Source organism: Balaenoptera acutorostrata, chromosome 6 (genome assembly GCF_949987535.1).
Source record: "Balaenoptera acutorostrata chromosome 6, mBalAcu1.1, whole genome shotgun sequence".
NCBI classification, from domain to species: domain Eukaryota; kingdom Metazoa; phylum Chordata; class Mammalia; order Artiodactyla; family Balaenopteridae; genus Balaenoptera; species Balaenoptera acutorostrata.
Window position 1 is genome coordinate 94,240,319 of NC_080069.1, and position 26,682 is coordinate 94,267,000.

The following is a 26,682-nucleotide window of genomic DNA, read 5'->3' on the forward strand; positions in this document are numbered from 1 at the left end:
CCAGGTATGAAATCCAGTCTTAGTTACTTTCACTTGGCTGAAAGCAAAATCCCTCCAGGGCTATTTTAAGGTTGTTTAACCTTGTTTTTGACGCTCACTTTTTGAGGCCCCACTCCATATGAAGATAAACACGTAATGAGTGATCTGACAGTAAATCTTTATTTTGCATGAAAAGATTTTTATGACTTTTCTTTTGAAACTATTAATTTACAATTATTTAAAGTTTCTTAGCAAAGGAATTTTTAGAATTAAGAATTTCACCTACAAATCACTTTCAAATTAATTGTTAACACTAAATTGAGTAATGAAATTGCAAGAATTTTACATTTTTAGGTATACACTTACATATTTATTCATTTGGTTTTACATAGTTTTGCTGCCTTTTTAAAATTTCTTATATATTTTCATGGGCTGTTAAATAGCTCACAGGCCCTAGGAATTGGGCCTATAGTCCCCAGTGGGTAAAACAGCCCTGCTTTCTTTTGAGATTCAAAGTGGTAGTAACTACCACTTATAGTACCTTTATTCTCACCCCAATCATGGTCTCTGAGCATGAGATGCCCTTTGTTTCCCCAAATGCCAATAAGGCACCTCGACAGTTTCCATATTTTCCTCTGTTAGGTACTAAGCAGGAATAGGTTTGTCCCCTTGGGCAAAACTGGGGCCTTTATCCTTGGTGAAGCAAGTTCTTCACTAGCTCAAAAATTCCAGTGTCCTAGGGCCTCTGCTTTCAATCCTTTAAAATTAGTGGTTCTCCCCCAAGGCTATCTCCATCCCCTGCTCCTTCCCACCTTGAAGGGGAGTATCTGGCAATGTCTGGAGACATTTTTAGTTGTCACAATATTGGGGGAGGAGGGTTGCTACTATTGGTGTCTTGTGGGTAGAGGCCGGGGATGTAATTAAACATCCAACTGTACTCAGGACAGCCCCTCACAACAAAGAATTTTCCAGCCCACAATATCTACAGTGATGGGGTTGAGAAACACTGTCCTAAATCAATGTGGCCTCAGAGTGCAGAATTCTTGGGCTTACTCAGAAAAGTACCATTTCTGGTGGGCTTGTTGCCTATTTGTTTTTTAGATTTTTGTCTCAGTGAACTCGATTAATTCATATCATCCTAACTTTGAAGGGAACCACCATGGTATTTTTAGCAAAATTAGCTCAAAATATTCTCTATAAAAAGAGCAAGCTCTAGCTTCCCTAAAATCATAGACTCTGGGCCCCTGAGGAGGACCACAGGCTGTGACTTTGGCCACTGGAAATACTAGATTCACACCAAGGCTGGGCAGAAGGTCCACTGAAACATGGTGACTCTTTCTCAAGGGCATTTTTGTTCCTTGCTACTTCATTGACTGCTCAGCTAGAGCCAACTTTGCATAACTTAGAAATCAATGAGGTTTGTCCCCATCTAGCTATGACCATGCTCCATCACCATCCATTTTCAGTCTCACTAAAACAGATACTTTATAATCAGCAATTATTTTTGTATTTGTTCTGGGTTGAGTAGGAATTGTTACACTTCTTATGAACAAGAGGGAATTACATGGAAAATCCAATGGAAATACATGAGATGTCATTGACTCCTTTATTGGACAGGTCTGATTTATAATATACTTACCTGCCTAGAAATGAAGAGCTCTGTCTGAGTTAATTACTAGGAAACAGTACTGTCTGTCAATATTCTCTTTTTTTCCTATGTTCTTATCTGATATGGAAATGGACCAACCTTGTATTTCTTATCCTTGTGGTGTTTTGCTTCGGAGTTTGTGTATAAAACGCTATGTGTATTATACATAAACAAATTTTGGTAACATCTATACTTATCCTCGAATGTTTTCATACATTTGAGCTGGTACTGTTTTTAGTTTCCCAAACATATGTTAGGCCAGCTTATATCTTTGGAACCTTAGCTCTTGCTGTTCCCTTTAGCTGAAATGCTTCTCTTGTCCTCCTCTTGTAGGGAAGCAGCTACCTTTATTTTAATCAACTTAAATAGCCATCTCCTCTAAGAAACCTTTCCTTAACTTTCTCCCAGCTAGGACTGTCTTATTACTTTTGTGGACTTTAAGCAATTTTGCCTTTGTGGACCCTTTTCTCTATTAAAGTTAAAACTTATATTTTATAGTTGAATTGGTATAAAACTGAATTTAATAATATATTAAAATATTTTGGTACCTAACCTAAAACTTTATTATTTAAAAAAAAATTTAAATGTTTTCATAGGCCCCTAAAAGTATTATGGGTCCTAGACAGTGTATCTACTATGCCAGTTGGATAAGAGATCCCTGACCTCAAGAGTTAGAATTGGTGATTTGTGCTGCTATTATCCCTCTTATAACTCATTGAAAAACAAATACACAAACAAGTATAACAATCTTTTCCTAATGACTATTAGTCCCTTAAATACAGGGTATTTGGCTAATTCATTGCTTCTAGTTGTGTCTAATGGGATTCCTTGCATGAATTAGGGACTCACAAATGAACAAACAAATGATGCTATTCTGGTATTTTGAAACCTTGGACATCAAAAGACTCAAATTCATGAGAACATAGCGGGGCTAGGCTATACGAGAACCTTGGTCACTGCCATTTGGTACTCTTTTAAAAAGACTTCTGGAGACTTTTGCTTCTAAGAGGATGGAGTAAGATGTACATTCCCCATCCCTCCCACTAAATCAACCAAAAATCTTGGATGTTACATGTAAACAAAGCTCAGACAAAGAAAAGGTGGACTGGCTGGGGACTTCACATAACAACCAACACAATATTGAGTTCCCAGGATTTCTTTTTTATTTATTTATTTATTTATTTATTTATGGCTGTGTTGGGTCTTCGTTTCTGTGCGAGGGCTTTCTCTAGTTGTGGCAAGCGGGGGCCACTCTTCATCGCGGTGCGCGGGCCTCTCACTATCGCGGCCTCTCTTGTTGCGGAGCATAGGCTCCAGACGTGCAGGCTCAATAATTGTGGCTCATGGGCCCAGTTGCTCCACGGCATGTGGGATCTTCCCAGACCAGGGCTCGAACCCGTGTCCCCTGCATTGGCAGGCAGATTCTCAACCACTGCGCCACCAGGGAAGCCCCTCCCAGGATTTCTTTTTACCTCATATCTCAGAGTGGATATTGGAGAAGCTGACAACCTGGGATATTGATACTTGCAGACAAAACAACCCCAAGAATGCCTGCCACCTCTCTAGCCAAAGGGCCTGGAAAAGGGCAGCCTAGCAATGCAGCAAACTTTTAGAAAATAACCCTTTGACTATATCCAAAAACCACAGAAAAACTGCAATCCCATCTCTGTCTCTGTCAGCAAAGACCAAGTGGGGACCCTGGACTTCTCCCCTTGCCAGGCTATAAGGAGGCTCCCCTAGACTCCTGCTGGGGTCATATCAGAGAAGGCCAAGTAGGGAGCCAGGACTTTAGTTCATGCTGGGCAGTAATGAGTAGGCCACCATCCCTGCTCAACAGTATCAGGGGAAAACATGGCGGGGAGCCTAGACTTTTACCCCCTTTAGGCAGTAATGAGGCATCCCTACTTTCTCCTCCCTGGAGTGGTATCAGAGGGGGACTAGTGGAAATTCAGTTTTATCATTACACAACAATAGCAAGGCCATAGTGTCAGTGGAGGGCATGTGGGGAGCCGTGAAGAAGTACCTAACCCCCTCCCCAGCCAGGGTGGTATCAGTGGGGCCCTATTGAGGAGCCTGAACTCTACTGCTGCCCAGCAAAAGGGGTCCCTCCCCAACTAGCTGTCATAGGAGGCCAAGTGGAGAACCCGGACTTCTACCTTCACATGGCACTAACAAGGTGACATTCCCCATACCTACTAGAGGAGTGTCAGAGGAAGTATGATAAAACATAAGCTTTAAACAGGATCCTGAGTCTTGTAACAACCCAAGGTCAATCAAAAATCACTCTTCATACCAAGAACCAGGAAGATCACAAACTGAATAAGAAAAGACCATCAACAGACACCAAAACCAAGATGATATAAAATTATCTGACAATAATTTAAGTGGCCATCATAAAAGTACTTTAACAAATACTTACAGACATGCTTGAAACATGAAAAAATAGTCTCAGCAAAGAAATAGAAAATATAAAGAAAAAGCAAATATAAATTTTAGAACTAAGAAATATAACAACTGAAATAAACTCAATGGATGGACTTGGCTCAACACCATAATGGGGATGGTAGAGGAAAGAGTCAGTGAACTTGAGGATAGAATAATAGAAAATATCCAATCTGAACAACACAGAGAAAATAGACTTGGGGAGGGGGGATTAAGAGTGTCAGGGACATGAGGGACTACAACAAAAGATCTAATATTCATGTCACGGGAGTCCCAGAAAGAGACGAGAGAGTGGGTTAAAAAGTTTTCCAGGAATAATGGCTGAACACTTTCCCAAATTTGGGAAAAAAACATAAACCCATAGATTCAAGTAGTAAGAAATCTCTAAGCAGCATAAACCTAAAGGAATCCACACCAAGGCACATTAATAGTCAAAAGACAAAATATACATCTGATAAGGGACTTGTATCCAGAATAATACAAAGAACACTTATATCTTGAAAATATCCAAATCTTTTGGTTTTTTTGATTTGATTATTTCACAAAAGAAGATAGAATAATGGGCAATAAGTACCTGAAAGGATGCTTGATATCATTTGTTATTTACAAATTGAAAACTACAATGAGATATTATCTCACACTCACTCGAATGACTATAATAAAAAAGATAGGCAATAAAAATGTTAGGATGTGGAGAAAGGAGAACACTTATTGTTGCTGACGGCACTGTAAAATGACACAACCACTTTGGAGAACACTTCTGCAGTTTCCTTTAAAAAATAAAACAATTTAGCGTGTGGCCCAGTAATTCCACTCTTAGGTATACATCCACAATAAATGAAAGTATACAGACGTTCTTAGCATCATTATCCATAATACTGGATACAACCTAATATTGGATACAGCAAAAATTAGAAACTACCTACATTTCCACCAATTGGTAAAGGTTCTATAGCCATATGATGAAATACATTCAGTAATAAAAAGGAAAAATTACTGATATGTGCACTATGACATGAATAAACTTCAAAAACATTATGCTAAGAATCCAGGTCAAGAGACCACATATGGAATGATTATATTTATTTGAAATATCCAGAAAAGGCAAATCTGTAGAGACAGAGAGAATAGTGACTAGCTGGGCTGGAGAGGTGGTGAGGGAGGTGATGGTGGGGATGACAATTATTTTGGGGGGAGAAGGAAAAAGTGCTAAAATTGTTTTATGATCATTGTACAACTTGGTAAATTTATTAAAAGATCATTGAATTGTACACTTGAAATGGGTAAAGTATATGTGAAATATACCTTACTATAGTTACTGATTATGTATAGTATACATACATAGATACATATATGTGTGTATATATATATATTATATATGTAGTCTCCATACACATATAAAAAGCTAGTTTGTATTTTGAACCAGAAGAGTGAATAGAAAGGAGAACTTTATATGATATCCAAAGCCTGTCTTGTATTCTCCATTTCATTGCTATTTTTTATTAACTGTATGGAGAAGCCATCTAAAATACTAGGTATGTCTGATGCCTTTGTTTTTTCTGGTGCCCATACCTACTTCAAGGTGATTAAAAATTTAATTTTCTTTTCAGATGTATGGTTCTGTGTTTAGTTGATGCTAACAGTAGGACTCATCTAAATCATAAATACTGATAAGTGAATTCTAAAATACTTGGATTAAGTAAGGATAAAATGAAACCAATACATGGTTGCCAAATCAACTCAATGTGTGTTCTATGTATGGGTTCCTTTCTAATTGTAAAAAAATATTATTTATTCATAAATCATGAAATAGATGGTGAAATAACAGATATATTATGGGTATTTTATAACAGGTAATATCCAATTTTAATTGAAAAAATTAGGGCTTCCCTGGTGGCACAGTGGTTGAGAGTCTGCCTGCCAATGCGGGGGACACGGGTTCGAGCCCTGGTCTGGGAGGATCCCACATGCCGCGGAGCAACTGGGCCCGTGAGCCACAATTACTGAGCCTGCGCGTCTGGAGCCTGTGCTCCGCAACAAGAGAGGCCACGATAGTGAGAGGCCTGCGCACCATGATGAAGAGTGGCCCCCACTTGCCACAACTAGAAGAAGGCCCTCGCACAGAAACGAAGACCCAACACAGCCATAAATATAAAAAAAAAAAAAAAAAAATTAAGTTGCCTAAAAATTAAATAATTTAAACACTATGATTGGTATGGACTTAATACTACACATAATGTTACATTTGATCAGAGAAAGTTTTAGTCGACACGTGAGAAGCTGGCATTTCAAAAAGAGAAAGAAATGTATTTTAAAGCTTTATTTTGGAAAAACATAAGGACAGACTTAAAGACCGAATTAAGTTAAGAACATTAATTCATGACCTTTAAGAAAAAATGTGCTTGGCCAGTTGCATAGACTAGCAGTCCCCATGCCAGTCTTCATATCACAATCCGTAAGAACTATTGGGAAGTCTGACACAGAAACAGAACAAACAAAAAATAATGACTCTTGAAAGCAAATACCTGAAACATGTCAAGTATTGCTTTGGATAGAGAATAAAAGGTATAGTGGAAAATTCTTTTTATTGGGCTGTGGAAGTTTCAGAAAAGCCTAAAATCTCTATTTGTTGTTGTTATTATTTTAAGAAGAACCAAAATTAACTGATCTTTTAATACAGGAATATTTTCAGTTCAAAGTAGGACAGAAGAGTTCTAACAAATATTTAAAATACTCTGCTATAGCCCAGCTACTCCGTTCTTATAGGAGAATGTTTATGGTGTCAGTGTTTTGTGTTTGGAACACACACACACATACACACACACACACACACACACACACACACACACACACACACACACACACACACAGCTGAGGGAACCCAGTGAGAGGGATCAGTGATGTATTAATCCAGAGTAGTTAATAGCCCTGCAGTCAAGGGAGCAAGAGCAAAGAGTGGTCAAGGAAGGAAGTCAGGGATTAGTGCCTCAGTGCTAAATGTCACCTCCAAAGGGAGAGGCAAAGGCAGAAATAAACGAGTCCCTAGATTGCAAACTGCAAGGATGAGGCACAGAAAGGGGAGATCCACACAGAACGGACAATAACAAATGTTTTGTCGCGAAAACTGCATTCATGGCATGAGCACAGTCTACTGGGTTAAGGCAGTGTGCAGCACCAGGCGATTAGAATTCTGTTCACTATAACTGTGTGCACAGGAGCTCCCTACCTGGTCATTTAGGCTCAAAGACTGTTCATGGCTAGTATACATTCTTTTCTTTTCTCTGGACTGATTATTAGTCTGACTTGACTGTGTTGTAGATTAGTATTTTGCATTGTTTGTACACAGCTTGCTTATCTAGAGGGTACCTGATATTTTTATGTAGGACCGCTAAACATATGGTTCTTAACACCATGCCATCTATTTTCTATTTCAGCCTGGACGGTTTAAGACGGTGCAGCCTTGCTACATGTTGTAAGAAATGGCTGTAGGAAACAACACTCAACGAAGTTATTCCATCATCCCGTGTTTTATATTTGTTGAGGTAGGTGTATTTATTTGCCTTTACAGACAAATTGGAATAATTGTAGCAGTTTTTATGCTGAGAACTTGGATTATTTTGTAAAATTATTTAATCTTATGATAATGAAATTTTGATAGCACAAATATTGGTAAAGAATTAATAAGATATGCCAAGTGTTTCTTGAATAGGAAGCCATAGAACAAGGTTCATGTACGGGGTACAAAATAATTGTGTTTTATTAGATTTCTTTTATTTTCAGTGGTGACTTGAATGTATTATTAATTATGAATGCAGCATTTTGATTAAATTATTTTTTAAAAAATCAATATCATGTTTTAGGAATTCAATAAATGAGGTTTACAGATGATGTTAGTTGATGGCCTTTTGCCTTGGAGCCCATATAAAGAAAAAGAAATCTTAGAGTTGACTCTCTCCACTGGGCATTTTTCTTTAGTGGGTTATTGAGAACTTGTATAGTGTGCAACTTCTTTTGTTCATAAATGATTTTGTTGAGTTGCTCCAACTTTGTACCAGCAAACAATTTCTCCAGCCTCGTTTTGGTTAAACTTCCTGCACCCTTTCCCCACTGTACCTGCCTTTCTATAATGTTTGCTATGGAAGAGACAAAGACATGGAAATTTTAGGAAATTTGGAATAATATGATGAAAAAAAAAGCTACTCCAGGTTATCTCAAAATAAGATGTTGATTTGCCAGAGATGATATTATATCTTTCTTCTCCAAGAGATAGAGCATCTACTCCAAGAAATAGAGCATCTAACAGATTGGTTTTTATCCTGAAAATTGCGTTTAAAATATGACGATATAAAGAGCTGAAAAGTAAATGTCCTGAGTTTCCTTTCTGGGTAACTACCCATATAGTCTCTCCATCCCAAAGATCATCTGTAGCTTGTTCTTATGTTATGGGGCAGGGGATCTTTTTGGCTGAGTGTGGGAGGAATATGCACATTGATCCATTTTATTACCTGTGTGAAAACAGACACTTGAATTAAACCACTACTGATATTAGCAAAAATGTACTTTCAGTACATATGTTATTTAAACACAGCCTATGAATCAATGAAACAAGTTTTTGTTTGTTTGTTTGTTTGTATTTATCTTCTAGCTCTTGAAATAACTTTAGCTGTTTACATAGTCAGTTGGATAATTTTGAGCATTCTGATTTTGGGGCCAAATATATATGTTTGGCTGATCCTTGAGTTTCACCTTATAGATATCCCTTGGTAGTTTAGATGAACAAATGTTACTAGATGATTTATTTTCTGGTGATATTTGTGAACCTGTTTGTATTGCAGAACCAGGCGGAAATATAGGAGATTAGATTGGGACAGAGGTGTTGACATAAGTTAAGATACTCAGACTCAAGCTATATCTCTGAAAGGGTAAACAAAGAACTCATCTCTCAACATAAACACATATTCTTAATACTCTTATCTTGCTATACAAGGCCAAGAATAACTCCTTTCAGACAATAACTGTACATTATATATATCGTGGGTTCTAGTTACTATTGTTCATATTGAAATTGTAATGTAGAAAAAGGAGTCCTTTCTCCCACTGCTCATGGGGGAAATGGTAGAAGGCTGTAACACTATATTTTTCAATGTTAAAACCCTTTCTCTTTTGTCATAAGAAAAATAAAATTTTAAAGTAAACTAGGGGAAATTTAGAATAAGTCACCTGTCATCATCCTTATCCTCACGGTAGCAATTTTATTTTAAATTTTCTTAAAAATCGAACGGGAAACAAACCTCAAAGTAAGAGATTTAATTTGTTGCTGGAAGCTCTATCTCTAAAGATTTTCAGCCCTCTAATGTGTGAACGATGAGCTTGATGAGTAGAGCAAGCAACAAAAGACATAAATTAATCTTTGCTTGCCTTAACCTGACACAAACATAAATATAAGAAAAATCTTGGAGAGGAAAGATAGCTTATTCTTTTTCTTGCTGTATTGTCATTCTTACTTTGCATAGTTTAAGACATATCACTGACTTATCTGAAACAATCAGGAGAAAGAAAAAGAGGAAGTGAAGTAGAATAAAGTAGAAACTGAGAAGGGAAGAGGTGACTCTCAAAGTGGCTTTCATGATTCTCATGCATTTCATTCATCAAATGCTTATTGTTATATGTACCCCATGTTCATTGCTGCACTATTTACAATAGCCAAGATATAGAAACAACCTAAGTGTCCAACAATAGATGAATGGATAATGCAATTGTGGTGTATATATACAATAGAATATTATTCAGCCATCAAAAAGAAGTGAAATACTGCCATTTGTGACATGTATGGATCTCAAGGGCATTACACTAAGTGAAACAAGTCAGTCAAAGAAAGACAAATACTGTATGATTGTGAAATCTAAATATGTGGAATACATATGTGGAATCTGAAAAGGAATAAAAAAACAAGCTCATAGATACAGAGAACAGATTTGTGGTTGCCAGAGGTGGGGGTACAGTGAGGAGGACAGAAATGGGTAAAGGGGGTCAAAAGGTTAAAAAAAAAATTTTACAGTCTCTTCTGAGATTGCATAACAAAACTTTGAGTAAGATCCAATGGGAACAAAACAAAAGAAAATACTTATTATTTACCTACATTATTTTAAGCATTATAACAGGAATATCAGAAAACTTGATCAAAAATAACTTGGTTAAAATGTCAATATGATCAATAAATATCTTTTCACGTTGCTTTTTAATTATGAAAAGATTCAAACAGAGAAAATAATATAACAGACATCACTGCACCTACCATCAAGACCAAATCTTAAAATTATGCCATATGTGCTTCAAAATATTTTTTCAAGGAATATAAAATATTACAGCTATGGCAGAAGTCCTATTGTCCTAGACCCAGAAGTAACTACAGTTGACCCTTGAACAATGTGGATTTGAATTGCACGATTCCACTTATATGCAGATGTTTTTCAATAGTAAACACTATAGTGCTACACAGTCCATGGTTGGTTGAATCCGTGGATGTGGAGGAACCATGGATATGGAGTGCTGACTATAAGTTACATGTGGATTAACCCCTGCATTGTTCAAGGGTCAGTTGTATGTGTGTGAAGTTAGAGGCTTCATTCCCCTGCATGATTCTTACGCATATTTTCATATTTTCCCTACATGTCCATATATTCATAAATTATATTTTAGGGAGATTTTACATAAATGATACCATAATGAACTTTCTTTTTGCAACTTACCTTTTCATTCAACATTATGTTTCTGAGATTTGTCCAGATTGGCAATTCATTCTTTTTAATTGTTGCATTTTATCCCATTGTGTGACTATACCTACTGAGGGATGGTTTGGTTGATTCTTTTTTGTTTATTTTTTCTTAAGCTTTATACTCTTACAGCTTTTTTTTTTGCAGAAAATATTCTTATTTCTGTCTCTACATGTGTGCAAGGGCTTTCCTTGGATTGCCTAGTGGTGGAATTGTGGGGAGATGTTTACATTTTCTAGTTGTTTGTTGCTTCATTATAGAAACAATATTAATATTTTAAATCAGTTTTCTTGAAAAAACTTTGTTAAACTTGACTATTGGTTTTACTAGTATCTGTATATTTCTTAGATTTTTTTTCAGTTATATAATCTCCAAGTAGTAGCAGATCTATTTTTTTCTTTTCTGATTGTTACGATTAATTTGTTTTTCTTGTCTTATTGCTTTGGCTAAGGCCCCCAGGGTAATATTGGATAAAGGCAATGTTAGAGGACATCCTTACCTTGTTGCTGACTTTAAAGGGAATACTTCATGTTTCAATATTAAATTATAAATAAGCATGGACTTTTTTTTTTCTGTTCTGCCTTCTAAATTAGATTCCTTGTTTGAATCCCCCTTTATGTTACAAATTATAGATTTTATTTCTATTCTTTTAAAGCTTAGTCCTAAATTTTAAATATATAAACAACAAAAATTGAGGTTAATCAATAGCTCTATCCTTCTTTTAATGCTATTTTTAGGTCACTTCAAGACCTTGAGTGTCATTCATGATTTTTATATCTTTCTTCCTTAAATTTTTCATTAATTTTTCAGTCAGGGCTTCAGTGACTTTACCCGCATATTCATCAGTTTGGAGGTTTTTTGCTTACCATTCCTCCTTTTAGTCTTCTCCTTCAGGATTTAATTTCCTCATGAAATTTATCCTTTAGTAGTTGTTTCAGCAAATCTAGTGAGTTGTAAAACTTCTTAATATTTATCTGAAGTCATCTTTACATTACAATTAATCTGGAATGGTGATCTATCTTGGCATTGAATTCTAGATTGACTAGTTTATTTTCTACTCTCAGAACTTTCATAATGTTAATCCATTTCACTCTCCTTCCATCCCATGTCTTTATTGTTGCTATAAAAACTCTTTTCTCTTATTACTGTTCTTAATAGGTAATCCACTTTTTCTCTCCAGTTGCTTTTACATTTTTCTTTGGTGTCCTGAAATTCAGTATAACATGTCTAAGTGTGTATTTATACTGGCTAGGACTTGTTTTACATCTTGAATATGAAGCCATGTTTATACCAATTCTATAAAACTCTCAGACATCACATCTTCAAATATTCTCTTCCTCCATTCTCTGTTCTCTTTTTCTACTTGATGTATGTTGGATCTTCTCATTCTTTCTATAGTCCATGTCTCTTAACCCATCTTTTTTTAATATCTAGAAGTTCTATGTGCATTTAAAAAAATCTGTTTTTATAGTATTTCTATGCTTATGGTTTTTATTTTTTATTCTTTCAGATTATTCTCTTTTCTGAAATTACTGATATTGTAATCCTCCTGTATACTGTGTCTGTTGTCTCTAGCTCATGGTGGATTGTTTATTTATATTTTAAATTATTTTTAGCTCATTTTTGGCAGAGCTTGCTTCTTCTGTAGAATTCATGTGGGCCTTAGGTTTTAAGAGTATCTCTTTGGAAAGTTTTTACATGCATGTTTCTCTTGGGTTTATGCTACTATATTCGTATTCAAATTTGCACAATCCCAAAGTATAATTAATCAAAGTTCATCTTCCTTGTAGTCTTCCTGTGCCAGCAGGTGGATTTACATAGAACACTTCTCTGAAGTGAAAAGCAAGCTTTCAGGAATTCTGGTTTTTACATAAGCGTCTCAGTTCCAACTCAAGTCCTCAGGATGTCCTATCCTCATGGACATTAAAACCCAAACTTTGTTACCAAGATTGACATGTATCCTTTTCTCTAGTCCCATTTAGGTTCACCTATCATCAGTTTATTCAGTTACCACTCTTATTTTCAGTACGCTTTTTGATTCAGCTCACCTGTGAATTAAAAAGAAAGAAAAAGTCTAACCATTGCTTGTAAATGTTTGCATTAGAATGTTTTCATGCCATCTTTGTTCCATGAATGCATTCATTCATTCAACACTCACTTTTTTAGAACTTATTTTTCTCTCCCAAGTCATTAAGTGTTTTGCCCTTTTTGCATACTTTACATACTAACTAGGTTTCTGTAACTTGGATCTCACCAAGTTTTTTGCAGGTCCATGGTTGTTAGGCCATGTTTAACATGTATGGGGGAAGGAGGGTGGGGATGAGAGACACAAAGTACCCACAGTTGGAGCACTGATGTGTATTTTCTTGGTGATTTCAACTATATGAGCACAAACTTTTGACTGGGGGGCGGGGGGCGGTGTTTTATTTGTGGTAATTGGTGAGGGGAATAGATGCCAACTAGTCTCTAAAATTCAAATGTGCTGACAAAGCAGAAGCCTGCTGACAAAGCAGAAGCCTGCTGACAAAGCAGGAGCCTGCCTTCTGGGTGAATTTTTCACCCAGAAGGCTGAAACAGTGCTAGAGAGGCTATCTGACAAAGCAGCATGCAGCAGGAAAGGTCTCATGATGGTAACAAGTCAGGAGAGCATTGCTCTAGGTAATCCTTGAATGTCACAAACCAAAATGAGGGGTTAAGATGTCATTGGAGAGAGAGCAAAGTTTGTAGATTAAGAGAGTACATATAGAAGGTAATGGGCTGAAAGGAGGAGATTAACAGTGGGAGGACAGCAGAACAGATTGAGAAGTACGATATGCAATGGGTAATGCAGGTGCTTCCAGAAACCAAGCCCTCTAATATTAGATATTCAGAAAAACATCTCATACACATCTCCCAGTGTCAGCTAATCCTTAAAATGTACCTTTCCCTGCTGGCTAAAGCCTCTTAAATGGAAAGCCCTTGACAAGAGAATAATGACTTTAAGGGCCAGAATATAAACTTTTCTATCACTAATGAGAGGGAACTTCAGAATCACTAAAATTCCGATATGGCCCACAACAATATTTCGGGCCAGCTTTCATCTCTTCACTGATCTGGTTCTACTAGAGCAAGTAAAAAAAGAGCAAATGCTGAACTAGACAAAAGCTAGAAAAGTCAGAGGGTGTAGGAAAAGTGGTAGAAAGTTACCAACCCATAAATGAACATGAGGACATCAACTTCCTCATCCTCATTTTTACTGCTTGAAATCAATAATATTAATTTTTGGTGAGGATAAATGTACAACAAAGTAGCTTCAAAAAAGTGATCAAAATAATCAAATATTCTTTGTGGTTTTCATCCTTAGTCCATTTTTCTCTTTCTCTCCCTCTGCCTTCCCTACCTCTGTCTCTCCCTTTTTTAATATGTTTCCGATCCCCTCTCCCTCTCTCCATGCTTTCCTTCTCTCTCTCCTTTTCTCTGTCATTTCAGTAATACCTCTCATGCTTGAAGATCTACAAACGGAGAATTTCCCTGAGGGAAAACACACTCAAATTGGTCATTGAAGTATCATTTTTTTCCCTAAAAATGAGAATACAAGCTGTTTGAGACCTCACATGTCCCCAAAATCAATACCGGTGTACTTTTGCAAAATACTTAGGGCTGAGATATCCCTTTTGACAAATCTTCCCAGATATCAGTGGATTTCTCTCAAGACAATTTCACTGCATTCTCTGTAATGAAAAACTCAGTCAAGTCTCTTTCAAATATATTTGTGCTAACAGCAAAACTCTAAATGGAACTTAGCTTCCTTGGCAGACAGTATTAAGTACCAGGAGTTGTACATAATGAATGCAACCGTTGCTTGATATGTATAGATGTGACAGTTTTATCATTTTGACAGTTGCTTGTACTTGCAATTGTTATTGCCTTTTTTGGCAACTCATTTTTCTCAGCTGTAACCTACAAGGTGATTGTTATAAATCCCAGCCTGAAGGTAAATAATCTCATGACGTTCTGCAAGAACTCAATGATTCTGAGTGTCTTTCTCCAGGGCCAGAAGTTAAGGAATTCCACCTCATCATTTTTGGACAATGAGTGCCATTTCAGTGTCTTTGTTTCATGAGCCTCAAATTTTAAAAGAAGAGTTGCTTGGCCTTGCTTTCTGCTCTTTACTTGCAGCTGCTAAGATTTAGCAGCTCTGATTGCCTTGTTGCTGAGACTTAGATTGCATTTATATTTAAGTCACACTGAGATCTTTTTCTCCTTTAAAAAGAAAAAAGAAAAAAACTCTGCTGGTTCTTGCAAGGAGGAAGTATCAAAATCTTATCCTCATACATAGTAGAGTAGAATGAGAAAATAACTTGATGTCAGAAGCACTGGGTTTGAGTCCTGGCTTTGCCATTTACTGCTGCTAGAAACTTGCACACCTTCTTTAAACCTCAGTTGCTTCATCTGTGAAGTGGAAATAAAAACATCTTCTTCCTGAGCACTTTTGAGAAATGAGGTAATGCGCCTGAAAGTGCTTGTCAAGTAATAAGTGGTTAATAAATGTTAGCATAAAAATAATTTAAAATAACAGATTCTACCCAATATAAAACAGAAAACAAAATCAACAAAGATGAAAAATAAAACTAACCAAACACATACTCACACACACATATACATGGACACCAAACCCCTGACAATTAGAGAGGAACTCTGGCAGTTTAATCCTCAGATATGCAACATTCCTGGCCTTAGGGGGATAATGTTTTTAGAATATATTGAGATGTTATTGGGTAAGGTTTCAAACAAAGTAATGAAAAATCTGTGGTCTTTTAAAACTTGCAATGACAAATGCACGTTATAAAGTACTTTCCCATGCATTTCCTTATTTAATCATTTTGACTGTTGTTTGCAGTACTGGGGCAAAAGGACGATGCCAATATTTAGGTATCTATTTTTCATATTATCAAAATACCAATGTTGAGAACCATCCACACCCAAGTGCCGTTTCCCAGATTCTACCCAAGAATGCTTTCCTTAATTCAGCCACCTACTTTGTGTCGTTTTCCAGACCACCTTATTCCCATGCTGTATACAATGTGGTAGCATGCTTCCTATCAGTTTCCCTGATAATTGACATAGCACCTTAAACCAAGCATTCTTCATAATGCTGAATGAATGCACCAATACTCTGATCCTCATAGAATTTTACATTCTACTTTATGGGTCACGAGCCCAGACAGTCATGCCAAAATAATGACAGACTCTGGACTGAACAGTTATATTCTTCAAGAACTATAAAAACATCTTGTCCCTACTGCAGTATATTATTTTGCACAGGCTGCAGGTGAATTCATTCTTTGCTTTGTGATGCATTTTCTTATAAAATTCATCCTTTAAATATAATATGAAGCAGTCTAAGTTGTCACTGATATGTGTGGCTGGCCAAACTCTTTGTATTTCTCTTGATGTAATCTTGGAATTAGGATTCAAGCCTAATTTTTAAACCAATGCAATGTTATGATCATTTATTCTAAAACAACAACAACAACAAAAAAAACCCTCGAATTCAAATCTATCTCACAGCATATAAAAATTATAATTTATAGGAATGTTGAAATAGCAATCTGTAGGGAGAAGCAGCTTGGCACTGTGTCCTAAAATCTTCAAGATTTTATACTCCCCTTTTGACCCCAAAAGCACACTTTTTTTATTGAAGCATAGTTGATTTACAATGTTCTGTTAATTTCTGCTGTACAGCAAAGTGATTCAGTTATACATATATATACATTCCTTTTTATGTTCTTTTCCAGTATGGTTTATCATGGGATATTGAATATCGCTCCCTGTGCTATACAGTAGGACCTTGTTGTTTATCCATTCTATATATACTAGTTTGCATCTGCTAATCCCAAACTCTCAATCCTTCCCTCCCCCTTGGCAACCACAAGTCTGTTCTCTACCGTCTATTGCTCACAGCTGCTCATGGAGGGTTCCAGAAGCTCTCCAGTCTTCCCTGGTTAAGCCCGGGATTGATACCAATGCTCATGAAGCAGTCTCTGGGCTCTTATTACCCAGAGAATTAGAGAATTTTGTTCATCAGCTCCAGCCATGCATATCCATTTTCTCAAGCAAAGAAGCCACATAAAGGTGCCTCATCCCTACCACTGCTGGCTTTGCTCCCATGGGGGATGCTAATATCTCAGCCACTGGTACTTTGTCTACACAGAGGATAGGAAAAAACCCTACTCCCCACTTAATGTTTCACTTGGTCACCTGAACATCAGGGGGCGCTGCTGTGTCTCTACAGCCTTCTGTTCACAGGACTCAGACCTGACTGAATCCATGTACTCATGGAAGGACCAAAACCTAAGGCAGGCACTTGTCTCCTCTATTCGTGTTTTTCCTTCCCCTTTTCCCATGCAGATTAGTTCATGGAAAATGTTTTGTGGACCATCAGCTGCATTGACTTCTCAGACATGCCAGGTGTGTTCAGGTCATGGCAGTAGATATTGTAGCCTCCAAGCCAGATAATCTCTCCATTCAAATTCTGCAGCACAGCTGTAAAATGTAATGCCATTTTGGAAATATGCATATGTGGCTATATAACTGCCTAGAAAGAAAAGGTATGTGCAAAAATCAGTGTTCATCTCTGGGTGTTGGGATTAGAAGTACATTTTTTGCATAGAACTTGATTACTTTTTCTATCAGAGAAAAAATAACTTCCTTTTAAGATTACACTAAGTTATTGATGTGTATAGTATGAAATATGAAAATACCTTTGTACAAAGATAGAAACAGTCTACTTCTTCTGTAACTTAAACTCATTCACAAAAAATCTGCAGTCTCATATCATTTCTCAGTGTAGAATTAATTGAAACAATAGTGAGGGTTGCTCTTTCTAACACTGGCTTATTTTTTACAACACATACTATATGTTTGTCACCAACAGAAGCCTTGGGGCATTACTATAAATATTTATAATCATGCTTCAATTGTCAGTCTTGTTTAGAAAAACATATTTAGGAAAATATATTTGAGTGCTCTGGATTTTTCTCTGGTTATAGGTTGGTATATTAGATTGTTCATTATATAAAATAATGATTGTTCTTATTTTCAGTTTTAGAACTACTGTCTTTTCTACACATATTTGTGGAACTGTCTTTTTCTACTCAACTGGCAGCTCTGGCCAGAGTGCCTACCAGTGGCTGTATCTCCTTGGTGCCTGTTATGTCAGTGGAGTAAAGAATCCTTGTCCCACTCCTACCCCCAGACATTTACCAGCACCAAAAACATCTCTCCTCACAGTTAAGAATAAAGGCTCTTAGTGCTAAATGGGAGCCTAGATCACTTTGCAAATCTCTCTTGTTTCGGATCAGATGATTGAGATTCAGAGAGGTTTAGTGACTTGTCTAAGGTCACACAGCTGGTTATTAACTGAGTTAGCAACCAAACCTGTAACTCTTGACCCTGTCATAATCGATAGCAAATTAAATTATTCATAGCCAAATAATTTCAAAAGCAGAAATATAAAAATCATCTCCTAATATTTTAGCAAGAACAATTATATAATGTATAATGTGTTATATCTGAATCTACTTGAATGTGATGTGAGGAGGAGCCTTCAAAAGTGTTAGATCCCAAGGCCTACAAAAATTCTATAACAGCTCTGACTCACCTTCCAAAGGAGCTGGGGAAGCATCCCAGAGAAAGTTCATTTAGAGTGATGCCTGAAGACTAGTGAGTGTTCACTCAAGTGAAGGAGGAGGAGGAGGAGGAGTCTTCCAGGAGGAAGAGACAGCTTGGCATGAGCCAAGAACTAAGGATCTACAGAGAATTGAAAAGCTCAAAGAGTTTTAATAAGGCTGGAGCTTAAAGGATAAAACAAGGATTAGTGACACAGGAGACCGGGAAGGCAGACAGAGGCCAGGTCATGAAGTACCTTGCAGGCCATATTAAGCAATGTATTTATCCTAAAGGCTTTGGGAAACCAGGATACTTCTGGATATTTTAAGTTTATACCTTATCTGATAACAGGAAATGTCAGAGAGAAGTGATGGTGAGAACCTGGAGCCAAGGAGAGGAGACATGAGCTCAGATTTGCACTATTTACAGTAGATGCCGTCTCTCTCCAGACTGTAGAATATCATTCTTAGAGAGACGAAAAAGTGTCATGGCCCCAGGGCCCTCATTGCCCTCTCTCCATAATATGTATCAGACAGATGAGAAGAATGTGAAAGGAACAATACTTCATCAAAAATATTCTGAGCATAGCCAATTGCTTTTAGAAGTACCATGTCACCCTTTATCATAACCCAGGAAACTTTGAAAAAGATGGTTTCAGCAATTGGTCTGGCTTTGATGCTTCCCAAAGCTGCACTGGTTTATATGCAAGCTCCCTGTAACAAAGGCTTGAAGATATTTTTTTCCTAAGAATCCTGACCAACACATGTAGGTACAATGGCTTCATTTTCTGTTTCAATGTCAACTCTTCTTATTTTCCCCCTATATTCACTCCTACTCATCACACCATCTTGTTGGAAAAGTATGGTCACTCCACTATAAGGGTGTCTGGTGATTTTGCTCCTGACCCATGATCAGTTGGATGCATCTATATTTAAAGTGATTTTCCAGAATTAGACTTCCAAAGTGCTAACCATCCACATACTCTCATTATATTCCCCTTACAAGCAACAGCTTATATTTGAAAAAATGGGACATAGGAAACTAAGATCCATCTGTGGCCAATTTAGAGATTTTTCTCTCCCAGACACTGGTTAACACACATGGGATGAATTCATGGTCTTTGGCGACACTAGCACAGTATTTTCACACAGTGGCCCAGGGACCACTTGCTTTGGAACAATTGGGTGCTTGTTAAAATTCAGGTTCCTGAACCCAACTACTGATCTTAATCAGAATGGGGGCAGGGGGCTAGAGATATGTATTTTTCTTTGTCTTTCAGGTCATTATGTCCAGTAAAGTTGAAAACTAAGTCGATCAATAAAGCAGTTCATTGTGGACAGACACAGTGCAGCAAATGCGGGCAGCACCCTGCCCATTTTTCCTTGACCCAGGGCACTTGCAAACAGTCCTGAACAGACATACAGGTTTCTCTGTCCTCTGTCTAGGGGCCATTCTCTAGCTGTAGAAACATGCTAGGCCTAACAAGTTGAGGAGGCCATGATGGCTGGGGGGTTACCTTCAGTTCCCCTTGACCAATGAAGAAGGCATGATGGTGGATAAACTGTCTACCTTCCTCACTCCTCAGCAGGACTATTCTGAAGGGAGTTTCATATAGTCTCTGAGAGGTTCCCAGGGAGGTAGAATGCCAGTTGCCCCTAGTGGTAACCTGTTCACTAATGCACCTTCATTGGCTTTCTTCCCTTCCTTGTCTCCCTTCCCCCTCCTTCAGGTGCTTCCTGGATCACTTCACAAATAAACTACTTGCACCCACATCACTGTCTCAAGGTCCACTTTGGTGGGGGGAAGCAGATCCCAAACTAAGGCAGAGAATATACTGTATGTGGAGTAGAACAACTTTATTCCAGCGAAATTAGGGGATAAGATTTGAAGAATGGAGGGTGAAAAAATTTTTTTAAGAGATTTGATAAAGGAAATTTTATTAAATCCACCTAATTAAAATTGAGTCAATTCAGGCAATTTTATTTTTCACACCGTTTGCTATTATTTTTGTGTGGGTGTGCATCCCCTTATGAAGTTTAATGTGTTCAACATCCTTCCAAAAGTATCCTAATCACTTGATATTAAATCCTGCAGCTTTTTCTTGAAAATCTTCAGATTTTTCTGGAGATAAATATTAATTCTGTGTATACTACATGTAATTTAGATAACTAAGGAATTAATTTTCTTTTGATAGTAGACAAAAGAATGCTTAGCCAAAAAAAACAAAAAAAATTTTAAACACTCATTTTCACTGGAACTACATGTTATTTGACCAAACAGTTGAGGGCTCAATTGTTCAAACTTATCTTTGGCGTGTCCTAAGACAAGACACTTTGAAGCTGAAATTTGGTGTGCTTTCTTTCCAGCCCTAAAGCATGGTATTTTGGGAGAAGTTTGAATTTGAGAGTCTGACAAAACAGCTGTCAGACCTTACTAAGCATCTCCAAGTTGCAGTTTTCTCATTTGTTAAAGGGTAATAATAATAATACTAATAATACCTGGTTCATTAGGTTGTTTTAAGGCTGAAATAGTGTTTTTTAAGGTGCCTGGCACATGGCAGATAGATGCTTTACTACTCATTAGCTCACAAGACAACCCAGCTAGAACCACACACCATGAAAAAGCCAGCATTTATCAGCTCAGGAATGCCCTAAGGTTTCTTATCTACTTTTATTCAACTCGCTCTGTTCAGTCATTTTTACTCAGTAACTGTCTTGGGCTGAAGGAGAGTTATTTATAGGATGCTGTGTAGCCAGTGTCTGTGACCTGCAAACATTTGGCTGACTTTGGCATAGTCGCTAGCTCAAGTGAAAACCCAAATGGCTGACTTTCAGCCTAGTGACATACACAAAATTTAACTGTTTGCCTTGCACGGAAATTAGTCTGTTTTGACAGAACTGAAGGAAAAGACAGATAGTTGTGACACTCTTCAAGCACAAGATGCAAAATAGCCAATTGATCTTGTCCAGCCAGTTTAGGGGTTTATGTACCTGCCCTTGCCACTAAAAAACAACCCTGGGTTGTATAAAATCTTTCCTTTTAGGTTGATCATTCAAGCTTGCGTTGTAAGAAATGACAAATCCTCCAACACATATTTCCAAGTGAAATCAGCACCTTGGTTTTTTCTTTGATGTGTGTAACGTTACTACTTAGGTTGTTTGATGCCTTCCTGCTGTAGAGAATTTCGCGCTGAGTCCTTAACGGCAAATTCCACTTTTTCTTGTGAGAGTCTTTCATTAGTGAACATATTTTTGTTGTATTATATACATCCCCAGTCTTCTCCCAAAGTACTCTGTGTACTCTGTCTTCTCTCGTCTTACCTTCGTGGTTACATTCCTAGAGGTCTTATCTTTTGAGGGCTAGGGTGGTATATTTTTCCTCTTCAGATCTCTGATACCTATTATAGAAAAGTGATTTGTACAGAGCATATATGCTTGTCTTAGGTTGGATTCCTCCAGAACAGACCCTAAAACAAAGATTTGAGTGCAAGTAGTTTGAAAGTACCTGTTAGAAATGGGAAAGGAATGAAGCTAGGACATGGTGAGAGCAGGTGCCCAGGGTGAAGAACTGGGCTCGGCGCCTGCTGGAGACCCCTAGGAGGCTGCCTCGGAGATGCCTCAGAGTTATCTCAACTGAGGGGCGAGGAAGCTGGAGTATTTATCAGATGGTAGCTGCATCGTTGTTTGAGGTTTACTCCAAGGGACATTGATTCCTGGGCGCTCTGGCCAGCCCTGCACGCATCCAGCACACTCCCACATCTCAGGAAACCCTCAGGCAGAGGGTCACTTTGTGAGAAAACAGTGAGTGCCAAGGGACTGTGGGCAGGGCACCGGCTGCCTCTGCTGTAATGCTCAGTAAACTCTTATTGTACAGAACTGAATGGAATTTGCCAAGAGCTATAAGAAATGTCAAATGACTCTGAGACCTGAAATCATTGACTTTTACTCACCTCCTGCAGATGCATGTTTTCAACAGTATCAACTTTGTCAGGGCTGAATGATTTGGGGGCAGTGCCATCTCTAAAAGCAGCAGGAGGGCAGTGTTTATTCTAACTCCATCACACCGTTGGGATGTCTTCCATACCCAGGCTATGTTACAGATGGAGCAATAAAAGTACTTTTTATGCTTTTTTACATTCTTTTTTTTATATACTTTTTTTTAACATCTTTATTGGAGTGTAATTGCTTTACAATGTTGTGTTAGTTTCTGCTATATAACAAAGTGAATCAGCTATATGTATACATATATCCCCATATCCCCTCCCTCTTGCGTCTCCCTCCCACCCACCCTATCCCACCCCTCTAGGTGGTCACAAAGCACCGAGCTGATCTCCCTGTGCTATGTGGCTGCTTCCCACTAGCTATCTATTTTACATTTGGTAGTGTATGTATGTCAACGCTACTCTCTCACTTCGTCTCAGCTTACCCTTCCACCTCCCCGTGTCCTCAAGTCCATTCTCTATATCTGCGTCTGTATTCCTGTCCTGCCCCTATGTTCTTCAGAACCTTTTTTTTTTTTAGATTCCATATATATGTGTTAGCATATGGTATTTGTTTTTCTCTTTCTGACTTACTTCATTCTGTATGACAGACTATAGGGCCATCCACCTCACTACAAATAACTCCATTTCGTTTCTTTTTATGGCTGAGTAATATTCCATTGTATATATGTGCCACATCTTCTTTATCTGTTCATCTGTTGATGGAAACTTAGGTTGCTTCCATGTCCTGGCTATTGTAAATAGAGCTGCAATGAACATTTTGGTACATGACTCTCTCTGAATTATGGTTTTCTCAGGGTGTATGCCCAGTAGTGGGATTGCTGGGTCATATGGTAGTTCTATTTTTAGTTTTTTAAGGAACCTCCATACTGTTCTCCATGGTGGCTGTATCAATTTACATTCCCACCAACAGTGCAAGAGGGTTCCCTTTTCTCCACACGCTCTCCAGCATTTATTGTTTGTAGGTTTTTTGATGATGGCCATTCTGACTGGTACAGTATGGGATCTCAGTAGAGACCCTAGGGAAGAAAGACTCTATGGTCCTTTGGAAACAGTACTGGGCCAGGAGTTGGGGAGTTTAGGCTTTTATATTCTTTCTTGCATGACCTTATAGGCATGTGGCCTTGCAGAAATCACATTGAAACTTCTAGCCTCATTTGCTGACCTGTGAAATGGATAGATTGAACACTAAGGTTTCTTCCAGCTTCAAGTATGATTGTCCTATGAAATAAGGCAATGGGACTTGTATATGTTATGTGGATCAAGTAGAGATTGGGAGACAAAAATACAGACTTACACATATGTGCAAATTACACATATTTGTTTCTGTAACATGTGTGTCTTTATTCTGTAGTTATTTTTATTCCAAAAATGAGAGAACAAATTGTTATGGCATTCAGAATATATCCTATTCTAATAATTCTTTCCTCTGAAGCAAATGGTTTCTTCTCCCACTTACAAATGAGAATATATTTTCCACGTAGGATCACAACAGGAAAGGGAATTTGAGAATGAGAATTCTATCTTTGTTTTCTTGTGACTGACATGATTAAGTGGTCTACAGAGATGAATGTTGGTTGAAAATTGGTATTAAAATAACCTAAGGTTGCTTTCCCAGGTAATGTAAATTTCTCTTAATTTCCCATCTGTCTTCATAAACTCAGCAGGATTATACCAGTATAGAAGGATTCCCTATTTCTAAATGTTAAGAAAAAAACAAACCCAACCTTGCAGTTTTTGTTTTTGTTTTGCTAATTTAGCCTAAGTGTTGGTTTTGTACCCTAATAAATGTAAGGTTTTATCCTATTTGTTCCCAAGAGATACAGAGCGGTGTGTGAAGGGGTAGGAGCAAGCAGTTCAAACCCACTGGTAGAGCTCACGTACCCCAACCCCTATCTCTTCGAGGACTTCATATCATACTATGAATAGGGAAATCCAGTATTTCGAGATAAAGATGAACATTATGTTGTGATGGAGATGTCAAAGAGAAGGAAGTTCACGTTCTATGCTAGCACCACAGCTAATCACCCCTGACTCTGACCTTCCCATTTGGTTCCTTTAAGGGAGTGTGCCTGGGCTTGGCTGGTAATCAGCTGAGGATGCAGAATGTGATTCACTCCGGTTTTGAGGTCCAGCCACGTTTATGGACACTCTGCAGCTGCCGCCCCCATGTATTGGGAAAGCAAAGCCCCAGCCAGGCCCTTCTGTTAGTGCTTTGCCACTGTGCGTGCCTGTTCATCTCCCTGGAGACCAACCCCACTCCAGACTGGGTCTTCAGAGCCCTGGAAGTACAGAATGGGTTTCTGAGATTCTCTAGCTTTTCTAGTAGGGCTGAGATTTTCTTACTGGGCTAATCAGTATGTCTGAGTTCCCAACAGACCTTTGAGTCAAATTCAACTTCGGAACTGTTTAACAGCTGGGGACAGTGTAGGAACCCGTGCTCACCCCAGTTCAGTCTAGTCTAGCACAAACCTTAGAGTGGGCAATGGTTATGTTTAAATGCCCATCGAAAGAAAAATGGAGTCATTAATGCTTGCAAAATCCTTCTGTATCTACAAAGAGGCTTCATAAGTTCAATGCAAGTTTTTGTTTCTTTTTGGAAATTATCTTTCTCTACCCTCAAGGTCTTAGTGCAGTGGTTCTAAAACTTCAAAATGTATGAGAATCAATAGAAGGGTTAGAAATGTAGATTCCTGACTCCTCAGAGATTAGATTCAGATAAGATGGTTGATTAGGAATCTACATTTTAAACAATTACTCCATATAATGCTAAATGCATTTGGCAGGTGGATCTTATTTTAAGAAAAACTATTTTAGAGACGCTCATATGATAAGTGTTTTTGAAAACTCTCTTTTCCAAGAAGAGGTCTTGTCATTGCCAGAAATTGGGTGTTTCTAAACAGAAGTAAATCATGGATAAGTAGTGCTTTGTCATCTATAGGAAAATAGCCAATAGGTATGAATGCACACCCGAAAGTCATTGTTGTTATTGGGGGTATATATGCATTTAAGCATTTTGTTTTGTATTTTCACCTATTTTTTTGATGTTTATTGAGTTCTCATTGACAATTCGCTTTGAACATGACAAATATAGCCACTTAAAAGGTCTATCATATCACGGACTAGTCTTTGACCTTAAAAATATTCAATCAAATGATTTACTTAACATTTATTAAATACATATTTATTGTAAGTTTTCTTGGTGCTGGGCCCTATGCTGGCACTGAAGTGATGCCACATTTGAACTCTCCTGTGAATGTTATATGACTGTCCTACAAATTTGGGGCTTGTGTACAATACACAGGTTCAGTCAAACATAAGCTTTGTTTAAGCTTACTTAGTGCCGCTTACTTAGTTTTGCTCAGTTTAGGAATCATAACCTTTCCTGTAATTGTGAGAAAGACATAGAGGAGTGCTCTATGTATCCATATAGAGAACCTTGGCTGATGGTTGGAAGAGGGTAAGATGGTCATGTGGGTGGGAGCTGGAGTGTGACCACAAATTACAGCAACATATTTCCTCAGGGATTGGGCAGATGTGAGAATTAAAGTCACAGTGACCAAAGGATTTATAGGAGCTAGACTATTTCTCAAAAGTGAGGCTGAAAAAGGTTTAAAAACTATGATTGCCTGGAAGGCTTTTTAACTTAGGACTTTGTCAGTACAACAAAAGACTCTGTGAATGTCTGAATCCATACTCTGGAAAGGAAGATAGTAGAACAGACTTGGCCACACACACACAATAAACACGTGCGATGTCCAGGCCCACACCCTTAGCCTTCTCATTAACTTTCTGGAAGTCCACTTTGAGTGTAGACATTATCCAATGGTTCTCAAGGTAGCATATCTGGGGATGTTTAGTAAATGCCCGCTGCTTTGACATACCAACCCGAGACTCCATCGCTCCAGTCTGCAGCCTGAGCTTTCTCCCAGGGTCTGAGCTCTCTGCGTAGAACAGAACAACCTTTCTTCTTCTGCCCTTTTGTGTTACAAGCACACAGGGTTCTCTTGCTCTACAGCAAAGGGGCAGAGGTGGGTACAGGAAAAGAGAAGGTTTAAACTTGGATCCTTTGCCAGCAGATTATCTTCTTGAAAGGTGTTAGAAATGAACATTGATTCAGCTTCCAGCTAGGACACCCAGGTTTTTCTGCTAAACTGCTGAGTATATGACTTTCTGTGGGATAATTATAT

The 26,682-nt window shown here is 37.9% G+C and overlaps 1 protein-coding gene across 3 annotated transcripts in view; it reads left to right on the top strand.

Annotated features, from left to right (window-relative positions):
- The window catches only part of PLPPR1 (phospholipid phosphatase related 1), a 268,878-nt gene that overhangs the window by 133,824 nt on the left and 108,372 nt on the right, over nt 1-26,682 (top strand). For 2 of the 3 annotated variants that reach the window (XM_007197076.2, XM_057549245.1), the window contains exon 2: nt 7,504-7,611. In XM_007197076.2, the coding sequence (XP_007197138.1) occupies nt 7,549-7,611 (63 nt within the window). In that variant the 5' untranslated portion in view covers nt 7,504-7,548. Of the gene's footprint in view, nt 1-7,503; nt 7,612-26,682 lie in introns of those variants that run through there. The other variant, XM_007197077.2, reaches the window with a different exon arrangement.